This window comes from Odontesthes bonariensis, chromosome 19 (genome assembly GCF_027942865.1).
Source record: "Odontesthes bonariensis isolate fOdoBon6 chromosome 19, fOdoBon6.hap1, whole genome shotgun sequence".
NCBI lineage: Eukaryota > Metazoa > Chordata > Actinopteri > Atheriniformes > Atherinopsidae > Odontesthes > Odontesthes bonariensis.
The window spans coordinates 22748798-22762636 of record NC_134524.1 but is presented as its reverse complement, the minus strand read 5'-3'; the positions used below and the strand labels follow the sequence as shown (position 1 = coordinate 22762636).

The following is a 13839-nucleotide window of genomic DNA, read 5'->3' as shown; positions in this document are numbered from 1 at the left end:
CAGTCCCTGCATTCATCTCCAGTAGGCTTGATTACTGTAACAGCATCTTTACAGGTGTACCTAAAAAGTCAGTTAGACAACTGCAGCTCATTCAGAACTCTGCTGCTCGAGTCCTCACTAAGGCCAAAAAAAGTGGACCATATCAGTCCAGCCTGAGGTCTTTACACCGGCTGCCTGTCCATCAGAGGATAGACTTTAAAGTTCTGATGCTGCTCTATAAAGCTCTGAATGGTCCTGGACCAGAATGCATCAGTGACCTCCTGACCCAGTATGAACCTTCCAGACCCCTCAGCTCATCTGGATCCGGTCTTTTATCAGTTCCCAGAGTCAGAACCAGACATGGAGGAGCTGCATTCAGCTTCTATGCTCCACATGTCTGGAACAAACTCCCAGAAAGCCTCAGATCAGCTGAAACACTCAGTGTGTTTAAGTCCAGGTTGAAGACACACCTATTCTCAGCTGCATTTGAATAAAGCTCAAAACTTAATCACATTTTAACTACTGATTTGATCTGATTCTATCTATTGTTCTTATTTCTTTCTTTTTTGTTTAAAATTTAAATCGTGCTTTTTATTTCTACTGTTTTAATGTCTCTGTAAAGCACTTTGAATTGCCTTGTAGTTGAATTGTGCTGTATAAATAAACTTACATTGCCTTGCCTTATCATCAGCAAGCTGACTTATTATCAATTTGTGGTTGTTTATGTCTAAACCTTCAATGTTTGAATTTAAAACAGCAGTAATAGGTAGTATCTCAGTGGCTATAATGAATAAAAGAGGTGAAATTTTGCCTCTTTCTACCCTGAATCTGGAACCTGTACCTTCTGAGAGAGAAACACAACTGTTAATATCAGTGTGTAACATTGCAATTATATCAAGAAACACATTACCAAACCCAAAAGGTTTAAGTGTGTTAATGATGACAGCATGTTCAATTGAGTCAAATGCTTTGCGGAAGTCCAGGAACAGCATAAAACCATCATCCCTAATGAGATGATTGTAATCAATAAGATCCAGAACCAGACGGATATTATTATGGATCGACCTTCCTTTGAGAAATCCTGATTGTGTTGGGCTAATTAATTTAGAGAAACCTGTTTTTAATCGTAGCCAAGACTTTTGTAAATATCTCGTAGTTCGTATTTAATAGTGTTATAGGTCTACGGTTGCTTAAATTTTTCTTATCTTTTCCGGGTTTTGGAATCAATTTTATTACCCCTTGTTTCATTGTTTCCATGAGCTCTTTTTGATTAATGCGTTCAACTAAAGCTTGAGACAGTATGAATTTGATATCTTCCCAAAAGTGTTTATAGAAGTTTGTTGTTATTGGTGATCGATCAGACGCCATGTTTTTAATAGCGAGATGAAATTCATTGATAGTCAAATTTTCATCACAAATATTTTTAGTTATCATCAATTACCGGAATTAAATTCTTGATTTTGTCAAACAAAGGATGTGACATTTTGCTCTGAGTACGAGGATTTGTAAAGGTTACTATAAAACTTAAAAACTTCATTTGAAATGCGTTTAGTTTTAGAACTACAGATTGAATTATGTTCTTGTCTGTGTTTTTTAAGGTTGGAAAAAATAGGCTGTATTTTTGTCTCCTTCTTCTATCCATCTGGCTCTGGACCTCACATAGGAGCCCTTGGCTTTGTTCAAATACATCACAGCTAGTTGGGACTGCAGGTTATTCATTCTTTCTTTTTCTTCCTCAGTCCAATCTAACTTGCTATAAAAGATTCGCAAGTTCTTTAACCACATTTGTTTCTTCTTCTCTCTTTCGCTTGTTTAGTTTTTTACTAAATGAGATTGAGAATTTTTTCGAAATTCCCATTCAGATATTGATGTGCTAATAGTGTCATCCTTTTTAATATCCAAAATTAGTTTTTTAATTGAGTTACAGTATTCCAGATTCCTTAGCAATTGGGAATTAGATTACCAATAATCTTTAAATTTATTACTTGGATCTTTGTTTTTTAGTCTCAGATTAACAGTACAATGATCACTCAAAGGACAATTAGAGACCACGGTCTATGTGACATACTGCGTGATGCGTGATCTAATTTGACCATTGGGTTTGTGCCAAGTAAATTGTTTGATATCTTTATTCAAGGTTCTCCAGATATCTATCAATTTGTTGCCGTTAGTAAAGTTTTCTATGATAGGGTTTTTACACTTTTTACACTTGAAGGCCATCGGATAGATGGCCTTCAAGACTTTTAAGAGAAGGCCATCTATCCATTCATCAGGGTTAGATTAAAAATCACCTCCAACCACTAGATCAGAGGAACTCATTGCGCGGCTCCTCAAGCTTTAATTGGCGGCTCACACTCGCATAGTAGCTTATAACAATATGGTAACAATAACAATACATTTTTTTCAAATAACACACAGCAAATACTGCACAGTATTAAGTATTTTTTTATTAAGTTTGCGTTTTTGTAGTATTAAGTATTTTTATTAAGTATTAACGCTTAATGGTGTTTCCTAAAGGGGGCACTCTGTTAAACCTGGCAACGCAGCCCGCTTAAACCTTCGTCACACTTGACCGCAGAGCACGCTAGCTCCTTTAGCCAGCGCGAGATGCAGGCACAATGGATCGGTTTTAATTAAAAAAGGGCAAAACCAGCACAAAAACCATGCTCATCTTGAATGTCTCACTAAGATTACAACAACAAACTACAAATATAACACGAAGAAAGTCAAGGATATGCATGCCAGCTTCCGTGTCGTTTCTTTTTTTGTGGGATGTTTTATATGTAGAAATGCATATTTGCAAAAGGGGACTTAGTATGTTGTCATGAAAGTGGCTCTTCCCTTGATTTTGCTGCCAATGTGGCTCTTGTGAAAAAAATAGTGAGTATCACTCCACTAGATGATCAGTAGGACATTTTGTATTAAGTTGGATTATTTGGATCATTATTGTACCCATAAATATTAACCAGAATAATGAGGATGTTGTCAATATTCAGAACACAAGCAACCCAATGTCCATCCTTGTCCACCTTGTTCCACAGGATCTTACCAGGGCATCTGTGGAAACTAATGGCAACTCCAGCTGAACGGTTTGTGCCATGACTGAAGAGGATTTTGTCACCCCATTGTTGGGACCAAAACTTGACATCAGATTCATTAGAATGAGTTTCCTAGAGAAAGATGCAGTTTGCTTGCTGCCCCTTGCAGAACAGAAAAACAGCTTTACGCTTAATTGAGTCTTTAAGTCCCCTTTTATTGGAAAAAAAAAAAGCAAAGAAAAGTCAGTTTTCAACGGGAACACAGAACACATGAACAAAGTTTCCATGCACTGTGCGGACCGGGAGTCGATTCAAAGCCTTTCAAAATAAAAGCGAGTGTACCGGAAGCACATATTTTTAGACGTTTTTAAACGTTAAATGTTTAAACGTTACGACCACTTATAGGTGTACCCGGAATGAAACCTCTGCATTGTGTTAAGGTTAATGGAGACCGCACCGCTGCTCTTTCGAAGGTCTTTATTTCCTTCCACCTTTCCTCACCGAACATTACAAAGAAAGAGCGGCGATTACAATCACGCAAACATTAGCTAGCTAGGGAAACATTAGCACAAAAAAGTAAAACATGGAGCATCCCTGACAAAATAAAATGCCAAATATAAAAGACAAAATGGGAGCTCACCTTTCCTCACCGAACATCACAAAAAAAGAGGAAGAGTTTTGGCGGCGCCGTGACTTTTGTCACAAATAAAAGAATGTACAGAAACAGAAAAAGAAAACAAAAGTTCCACCTGACTATTCTCGTAATTTTGTGGAATTATACCCAAGCCCAATTAAACCTTGTTACATAGGATAATCATCGGAGACTAGATGTACAGCTGTTCTGATCCCCTTAAAACACTATTGGCCTATTCAAAACATTCATTATTTTACACCAGTATTGAGCCCGTAAGTTGAATTTTAAACTGTAAACAACTCCATGGGGGCACAAGATCACTGACCATCCACCTTTAAATGAAAAAAAAAAAAAAAGAAGAAGTTATTAGTAAACGTACAAATAATTCATCTCAAAGTTAATATCACCTACTGTACGAGTAAGCCTTACCACATGCTCCCCAAATCTTTGGGAAGAAGTGGTCATAGGAGTGCCTCGTGTTCATTTCCACCGCAAGCCGGACAACAAGATCCATCCGTGATCCTTCACTCTCCAGATTCAATGCCCTGCACCACTTGCGCACTGTCGAGATCTTTTGGTAATACACAAAATAAAAATTGTAAATACATGCAATAAAAACTGAAAGGGACCCGTCTCCATGTAGCATTAATCTGTAAGTGAGCTGAAAAGCAATTCCTGTCAGTGCAATGTCACTGAATGTTCTTAGTGTTTCTCTGACAAGAGCGTTATGCTACTTTTATTTTTATGATGACAAAAACAATAGGATTACACACGTGACTATTCAGAAATTTTCAGTTCATGCACTCTAGGTGTTGTACCATAAAAGTTGGGACACTGGAAAGAAATGGGTGTGGTGGCTTCTTTCAAGGCAGTCACATTCACACACTTTCCACACACACACACACACACACACACACACACACACACACACGCGCACACACACGCGCACACACACCTTCTGTTTGGACAGCTCATCAAAAAGCCGGTCCTCTGACACTCCAACTTTAGCTTCAGTGGAGGACTCTGCGTTCAACTCTGCATCTTTCCCTATCCACGGCCTCCAATGCTCAAAGCTAGGATTCACAGCAAAGATGTTTTTGGCACGACCTAGAAAAAACAACAACAAAGACAATACAAAATATTGATAAAGCTGTTCCGTGGCATCATCAAATAAAGGTAACTTCAACTGTAGATAGTCTGAGCATATCAGTACTTGGGAAAAATCCACGAGCGATCATCTCCAGTTGAACTGAATCCCAGAACGTTTTGATGTCCACGACACCAGTGAAGTTCTCAGAGGGTTCTCGTTTGTCACTCACTAACAGAAAAAAAACAAAACAAGGTGTTTGTAAGCTTTGTTATGTATACACATTCTATACCCCCATCCACATACATGCACACATCCACAGGCTTACCAGGTAAGTTGAAGACTCCTTTTTTGTGTAGGTCCATCTGTACTACTGGTGGGAAGAAGCCACAGCACAGACAGTAGTAAGAGTAGTTGTGACGTGTTAATGCCTCAAAGTGGCAGTAGGCATGAAGGAGAGTGTCTCTGGCTGGAAATTTGACTTTCCTCAGGCTCTCAAGTGAGTTAATCACTTCCGACACAGAGATATTGTTCTGGAAGAAAGAAAGAGAGAAGCATAAATATATATTTTTGGTTAAAAAAAAAAAAAAAAAGCTAAGTAAAAGTTACTCAGAATTATTCAACCAACAGAAGACATTTTTATTATGGCTGGGCAACTATTCAAATTTTTAATCTAATTAATCACATGATTTCCCTGATTAATCACGATTAATCGCATTTGTACGCAGAATCCAAAAATGAATCCAAAAGTAGTGTATAGCTTTTAGTGTAGTGGTTTGAGCAGGTGCCCCACGTACAAGAGGCTATAGTCCCGTAAGGGACGGCCCTGTGCTGCGTGTCGTTCCCCCTCTCTCTGCCCCCCTGCTTCCTGTCTCTCTGAATTTTCCTATCCATTAAAAGGCACAAAAGCCCCCCGAAATGTTTTAAAACAAACAAACGTTATATAATTAATGCGTTTACGCGATAATAACGAGTTAACTTGCCCAGCCCTAATTTTTAAATCAAAGGAAATTTTATTGTACATACACACCTGCAAATTGCGTCTTACATATAGACATAACTCAAGGGTCAATATGGTATGGTCATCAAAGTTGTGAAGGCCGTCCTTCCACTCTTGGTACCTGTACACCATTTGGCATTGTGGACAACACCGGTAATAGGTTGAAACATCTAGAACAAAGAAAACATGAATTCAAGAACTGCAAGTTGTTACAAAAGGGACCCAAGCTACCGCACAAGTCGGCCTCGGGCTCGAATCCTTAATAATCAACTTAATGCATTCTTTAAGAATTGAAAACCTATCATAAAGGATGAAATATAAATATCTTACTTTCAAGTATGCCATTCATGGTGATGATCTCGGCTTTTTCTGTGATTCTTGATGAGTTTTGAAGATGCACCGGCCCCGGACAGTTTGTGCAAACGGTCTCTGTTGGGTGCAACTCTGTCAGATGATCGCTCAGGGCCTTTGGCTTCATGAGGTCATCTGGTAGCTCAGCGGGGATTTTTTTATTACTGTGCAAGTATTTCACGAGCCGCCCCAAAGTATCATCGGGTGGCGGATAGCCAGTGTTCTGGTGCTTTTCTGGTGCAGTTCTGGCTGCCTCAGCTCTGAAGACGTCCCGGTTTGTCTGGAATAAGTGCCACTTACTTAGATTTTTGTGCGCACATGACATACTCGGTTTGGCGCAAGGACAACGCCAAGTGTTCGCTGCTCTGCTGTAAGACACCATGACCCTCCCCAGGCGACAGTAGTGATTTATAGACGGCTCGTGGATAGAAAAGAAAAAGTGATTCTGGCTCTCTTGAAGGGATACTTGCACACACAGAGGCACATGAGTTGCTTTGGCATATCTTTGTCTATTCAGGCAGGTTTTCTTTTGTGCCTCTCCGAAAACTTTCAGCGCCACCATCTCAGACAACACTTCCTCTTTGAGGACTTCCTCGGTTGCCGTTTCAGAACAGTAGTCCAGTGAACGAACGTGGTCACAGTGCGGCGATGCCAATCCACTTCTAACTGCCATAAGATGGCACTGCCTGCATTCCTGTAACTCACACTCTATGTTATGAACACGGCCCCAGGTTTTTTTCTGCACATATATGGGCACAGAAATATAACGCCTCTTTTTCTGCACTGCAAAAATGCCATTGGTAGCATCTACGCAGACACTCCTGAAGCAATCCTTAATTGGTATGTCCTTTGATTTTCTGCTGTGTTTTCTCTGGATATGTTTGACCATGTTTTTTTTGTAGAACGTGTAGCTGCAATGAGGGCATTGTTTTTTTTTCCGGGATAATCTTGGACCTCCAGCCTCTGTGGCAGCAGGTAAAACCAAGAAGGACACTGCAGCTTTATCTTCCTCAGAAGCGGCCCAATCTTGAGAGGTGGAGACTGTGGCTTGCGGGAGCGTGGATAGAGGTGTGGCCGTTGAGCTTTGTTGCTCTGCTGAAGCTGAGGTGGAAGAGGAGACGTGCTGTAAGGACAAAACCGAGGAGGACACTGCAGCTGCAGCATGGTGGGTGGGAGGAGAGGCCTGTTCTGGAGAGGCGGCAGTCATGGGACCCCTGCAAGTCTCCAAGTGTCTTGTCATGTCTGGCCTTCTCAATACAGTTTTACTGCACAAAGGGCAATGATAGTGTCCTGAATCTCTGCAGGTCAATCCACATCTGCAGATTATTTTATCTAGAATAAAATCATGCAAAAAACACACAAAAAAACCCGTCTTAGTTAGAGACCAATGACAAATAAGTAAGTACAAACTTTTCATTTTCTGCTATTGATTTGTCTCACATAACTCATACATTTTGACTCGCAGAGCAGAGAATCTGATTCTAAACTTTTTCTTTTTTTGAAAGTGACTGTCTAAAACTGTACATCATAAACATCGTTTCAGAACAGTAAGACACACAGAAGAGTGAGGTGTCAGATGTTCTTCACTACGGAAGCACAGAGCGGACGTGGTGCATATCAACTTTTTTTTGGATGGTTAACGAGATCATTTACCGATGGTTTTCGAGGCCACTTTTTCTCCCCAGTCCGCCCCTGTTTATATGTGTTTTATGTGTTCGCAATTTGTTTTTCTTGGAGAGATAACTTTCATATCAGCCCGCGTCGTTTAAGGAGACGGCCGGCTCGACTGCAGCGCAATAGGCGTTTACACCTCAGTGATCCTGTTGATATAGTCAACTTCATCGGTAACCAGCTGAGGGGACCAGGCCGTCTCCATGGTTACCGAATGATGCACGAGAGGTGCCGTTATCGTTTTCTCGAGATAAATAACTCGTTATCTCGATAAAAAAACTAAATGCTCGTCACACCAGCGGGATTTGCTTTGTGCATTTTCACAAGCAGAATTGTTACACAAACGCTCCACATTCCACAGCAAAGACCTGGAGGACATCTTACGTCAGCTGAACTCCTCCTCTTGCTGTTTAGACATCCTGCCAACAGCTTTTTTCATAAGGGTCTTAAAGGTTTTGGAGTCAGACCTGTTACTGATCGCGAACTTGTCTTTAATGTCGGGTGTGTTTCCAGAGCCACTAAAAACAGCTGGAATCAAACCTCTGCTGAAGAAGGACAATCTTGACAAGACACAAATGAACAACTACAGGCCTATCTCAAATCTCCCATTTTTAAGTAAGATCATTGAAAAGGCGGTTTTTCAACAGCTTAATTACTTTTTAAAACAAAATAACTGCTATGACACCTTCCAGTCAGGTTCTGATGCTGGTCTATAAAGCTCTGAATGGTCCTGGACCAGAATACATCAGTGACCTCCTGACCCAGTATGAACCTTCCAGACCCCTCAGCTCATCTGGATCCGGTCTTTTATCAGTTCCCAGAGTCAGAACCAGACATGGAGAAGCTGCATTCAGCTTCTATGCTCCACATGTCTGGAACAAACTCCCAGAAAGCCTCAGATCAGCTGAAACACTCAGTGTGTTTAAGTCCAGGTTGAAGACACACCTATTTTCAGCTGAATTTGAATAAAGCTCCAAATCTGAAGCTTGAGTTTCAAAACGTAATCACATTTTAACTACTGATTTTATCTATTGTTCTTATTTCTTCCTTTTTTGATTAAAATTTAAATCATGCTTTTTATTTCTGTTTTAATCTATCTGTAAAGCACTTTGAATCGCCTTGTAGTTGAATTGTGCTATACAAATAAACTTGCCTTGCCTTACTCAATGAAAGGGGGGTAAAAATGGGTACAAATTTGCCAGAAATACATATAAACACATATAAACCGGGGCGGACTGGGGAGGAAAAGTGGTCTCGAAAACCATCGCTAAATTAACTCGTTATCTCGAGAAAACGATCATTGTTTTCTCGCGATAACGACATAATTATCTCGTTATCTCGAGAAAACCATCAAAAAAAAAGTTTTTACGTACCACGTTCACTCTGGGCTTCAGTAATCATGAGTACAAACACACAGACAAATACATTATGCTTACCTTTAAATAAAATGCCACTTTTTTTATGTGACTCGAAGTGCGTCTGCAGCTTGGACAATCTTGTTGGTTTAAATCGTAGGCACATAGGGCAGTGAAACTGGTCGCAACAAGTCGTGCAGCGTTCAATTTTGGGCACAGTGCCGGAGGTTGTTATCGAAACATGCATCTGTAAGAGACAAATAATGTCATAATAAGTCAAACAAAATTATAAGTGAGCACTATCGATCCGAAAAATGGCACATTTAAGTGAGCACTATCGATCCGAAAAATGGCACATTTAAGTGAGCACTATCGATCCGAAAAATGGCACATTTAAGTGAGCACTATCGATACGATAACAACGCTAAAGACTAGCCAAAAGTAAAAAAAAAACCCGAGTCCTTAAAATTAATATAACTGCAACGTAACGTAATAATAAATAAAGACTATTTCTGTTTCTTGAAACAAAGAAAGTTGTTGTCACTCGACTTTTACTCACCTCGTCGTCTCCACAGTTCAAATGGGGGAACCAGAGTGGCGTATCACTTGGGGGGAACGAAAAATACCTGCTTCCGGTACACTCACTTCCGGTACATTCGCTTCCGGTCTGCAGCCTGACCCTTCTCGCTGATTCAGTGGCCAGGAACGTCAATATTCCAGCAGCAAAGATGATGAATAAGCTAATATGTATTATTTTACACTGAGCAACGTGACACTTTGTTAATACTTTATCAAATAAAATAAAATAAAATTTATTTATATTGCACATTTCATGTACAAACAATTCAACGTGCTTCACATATTGCAGTAGGTAATGGAAGAAGCATTAAAAATACATAAAAGAATATAAAGAGAAACAAATGAAATCATTTAAATGAATTTAAAAACAAGCAACAGCCTAGATAAGTTAAAATATACCGTGCAGATTTCATGCATGGCATGCATGAGAAAATAAATGTCTTTTCTCGTGTGTCTATGCATGAAATGTGCACAATATCTTTTAATTTATCTGGACTGTTGCTTGTTTTTAAATTCATTTAAATTATTTTATTTGTTTCTCTTTATATTCTTTTATGTATTTCTAATGCTTCTTCCACTCCCTGCTGCAATGCTTTTATTTTATGTAAAGCATCTTTATGTAAACCATCTTTTCAAGATGGCGCTGGCACAGCTGGCTGCCTGCAGACGCAGCTCCCGTCGTGTTTGTAATCTGTGTTCTTTTTTTGTTGTTAACTTAGTTGAATTCTAGTGGAAATAACACAAACAACCAGCAAAGCTTTACACAATGGCTGGACGAGGTTTGGTCGCTGTTCTTCGCGTTCTTTTGTTACTTTTTCTACTCTTTGTAACGGAGAACCTGGCCGAACGGAGCAGCGGCATTGTTTACACGCGTGAACAGCTGATTGCGCTGTGTGGGCCTGTGCTGCTGCCCGGAGACAGGCCTGTGATCCCAGAGGAGATTCGGAGGAGACGCCGGGGTTGCAGGTCTGGAGTTAAACGGAGGGTGAAGAGGAGATGGCACAAACCAGCGGTACCAGCGGTTATTGTGGGGAACGTGAGGTTTTTGGGAAATAAGACGGACGAGCTCACGGTGCTGGTGAGGACCCAGAAGGAGTACAGGGAGTGCAGCATCTTCTGCTTCACGGAAAGTTGGCTGCGCTCGCTCATTCCGGACTACAGCGTGGAGGTCCCTGGATTTTCTTTGGTGCGGGGTGACAGAGACTTTTCCAAGAGTCGGAAGAAGAAGGGTGGCGGGATTGCACTTTATGTGAGTGAGAGGTGGTGCAATCCCGGTCATGTGAAGGAACTGATCTGTACCCCGGACATTGAACTTCTGGCTGCGGCGGCCTGTGACGTCATCAGCTCGACCGCTGCCAAACTCCAGACTCAACACCCGGACGCTTTCATGATCATCACAGGGGACTTTAACCATGCCTCACTAGACAAAACTCTAAACAACTTCCAGCAGTATGTTGACTGTCCCACCAGGGTAAACAAAACACTTTATCTCCTGTATGCTAATGCCAAGGATGAATACTGCGCCACAGCCCTTCCCCCCCTCGACAGGTCTGACCACAACTTGGTCAGGATGACTCCCAGGTGTGTCCCTCTTGTGAGTAGGCAGCCCGTGCGCACCAGGACAGTGAGGAGGTGTACACAGGAGGCAGCTGAGGCACTGCAGGACTGCTTTGGGTCAACAGACTGGGATGCACTCTGTGAGCCTCATGGGGAGGACATCGACAATATGACTGACTGCATCACAGACTACATCAGATTCTGTGAGGACACCGTCACGCCAGCCCGGACCGTGCGCTGCTTCTCCAACAATAAACCCTGGATTACCAGTGAGCTGAAGGCACTTCTAAACAGAAAGAAGATGGCTTTCAGGTCTGGAGACAGAGAGGAGCAGAGGAGAGTGCAGCGTGAACTCAAAGAGACACTGAGGACATGCAGGGACAACTACAGGAGGAGGCTTGAGTCCAAACTCGAGCAGAACTGTGTGAGAGATGTGTGGACTGGAATGAAACACATAACTGGGATGAAGGGGAAGGACACGCAGACATCAGGGAGTCTGGACAGGGCAAACCAGTTTAACCAGTTTTTTAACAGGTTTAGCTCACCTCCTGCCACCCCCATCCCCCCACACATCCACACTGTCCCAAGTTGCTCAACCCACCTACCGGCATTCTCCTGCACGCCATCTCTCCATCTGCCCCCCCCCCCCACACACACACACACACCTCCTCCCCCTCCTCCACTGCGGACAACAACACCAGCCCCCAGCTAACGGTGACTACAGGCCAGGTTAAGAGGCAGCTGGATAGACTACACCAGGGGAAGGCTGCAGGCCCTGACGGCATCACACCATGGATCCTGAGGACCTGTGCCAGCCAGCTGTCTCCTGTACTGGTACATCTGTACAACCTGAGCTTGAGACAGGAGAGAGTCCCGTTGCTGTGGAAGACGTCACACGTGGTTCCTGTCCCCAAGAAGTCTAGGTCATCCGATCCAGAGGACTACAGACCGGTCGCTCTCACATCTCATGTGATGAAGGTCATGGAGAGACTGGTCCTAGCCCAGCTGAGGCCTCAGGTGATGACGTTTCTAGACCCCCTACAATTTGCCTACCAGCCCCACTTGGGAGTTCATGATGCTGTCATCTACCTGCTGCAACGAGCCCACATGCACCTGGATGGTGGAGGAGACACTGTGGCTACGGCTACACGAAAACGAAACAAGTTTTTTTTTGAAAACGGGTACGAAAATTCTTGCGACCACACGGAAACGCGCTGCTGTCCAGACGAGAACGGATGAAAACGATGAAACGATGCAATACACACGCCACTGTGTCACGCCACGCTGTGAGACAATAGAGAAGTGTTAAAATTGGCTCCCAGCGTCAACGTGTGACTGACGCAAAAACGTTTTAGCTGTAACAATGGAAACGAAACGAGGCCGTTTTCAAACTTTCCCACTCTGGAACCCGTTTTCAAAAACTATCGTTTTGGGGTAGTGGGAACGCCGGCTCCGTGTGGCCGCGACAGCGAAACGATAAGAAAAAGTATCGTTTACAGTGAAAAACGTTTCCGTGTAGCCGCAGCCTGTGAGAATCACATTCTTTGATTTCTCGAGTGCCTTCAACACCATCCAGCCCCTGCTACTGGGTGAGAAGCTGCGGGGGATGGGTGTCCACAACTCAGTGATCTCCTGGGTTACTGACTACCTGACAGGCAGGCCACAGTCTGTCCGTCTGGGCAGTGTCCTGTCTGATGTGGTGGTCAGTGACGTAGGAGCTCCACAGGGAACCGTGCTTTCTCCTTTTCTCTTTACCTTATACACCACTGATCTCCAGTACAACTCTGAGTCATGTCACCTACAGAAGTTTTCTGATGACTCAGCTGTTGTCGGGTGTATAAGAGATGGAGAGGAGGGGGAGTACAGGACACTGGTGGACAACTTTGTGGAGTGGTCTGAACAGAATCACCTGAGGCTGAACGTCAGCAAGACCAGAGAGATGGTGATCGACTTCAGGAGGAAGAAGAGGACGCCTTCACACCCACTGAAAATCAAGGGGGAGGTGGTGGAGGAGGTGGAGGACTACAAATACCTGGGAGTGGTGATCGGCAACAGACTGGACTGGGCATCCAACACTGACGCTGTGTGCAAGAAGGGGATGAGCAGACTTTATTTTCTAAGGAAGCTGAGATCCTTCAATGTGTGCAGCAGGATGTTGGAGACCTTCTACCACAGTGTTGTTGCCGGTGCCATTTTCTTTGCTGCTGTGTGTTGGGGAAGCAGCATCAGAGCCAGCGACTCTAACAGACTGGACAAAATCATCAGGAAAGCTGGCTCTGTACTGGGACAAAAATTAGAGTCACTGGAAACCGTGGTGGAGAGGAGGACACGGAAGAAGCTGTTAGCTATCATGGACAACATACAGCACCCTCTCCACCACACAGTGGACAGACAGCGGAGCACCTTCTCACACAGACTGCTTCAGCTCCGCTGTCGAAGGGACAGATACAGGAAATCTGTCCTGCCACATGCCATCACTCTGTACAATAATAGTTAAGTGTCATTATGGTATCTCAATACCATAACTGCATAACTTCTATTCTATTCTTATTTCTATTTTTACTGTCTGTACGCTGCTACTGCAAAAC

At 42.7% G+C, this 13839-nt stretch overlaps 1 protein-coding gene across 1 annotated transcript; it reads right to left on the bottom strand.

The window, feature by feature from the left end:
- Positions 1 to 3479: 3479 nt before the first annotated feature.
- On the bottom strand, positions 3480 to 9717 carry LOC142368577 (uncharacterized). Its single transcript, XM_075450781.1, has 9 exons — positions 9675 to 9717; positions 9197 to 9362; positions 6069 to 7421; positions 5769 to 5908; positions 5067 to 5271; positions 4865 to 4969; positions 4607 to 4758; positions 4081 to 4222; positions 3480 to 3983 (listed from the first exon to the last, which is right to left on the bottom strand). Exons 2-9 carry the CDS (start codon positions 9360 to 9362, stop codon positions 3868 to 3870), a joined length of 2379 nt encoding a protein of 792 aa, XP_075306896.1. The 5' UTR covers positions 9675 to 9717; the 3' UTR covers positions 3480 to 3867.
- Positions 9718 to 13839: the final 4122 nt, after the last annotated feature.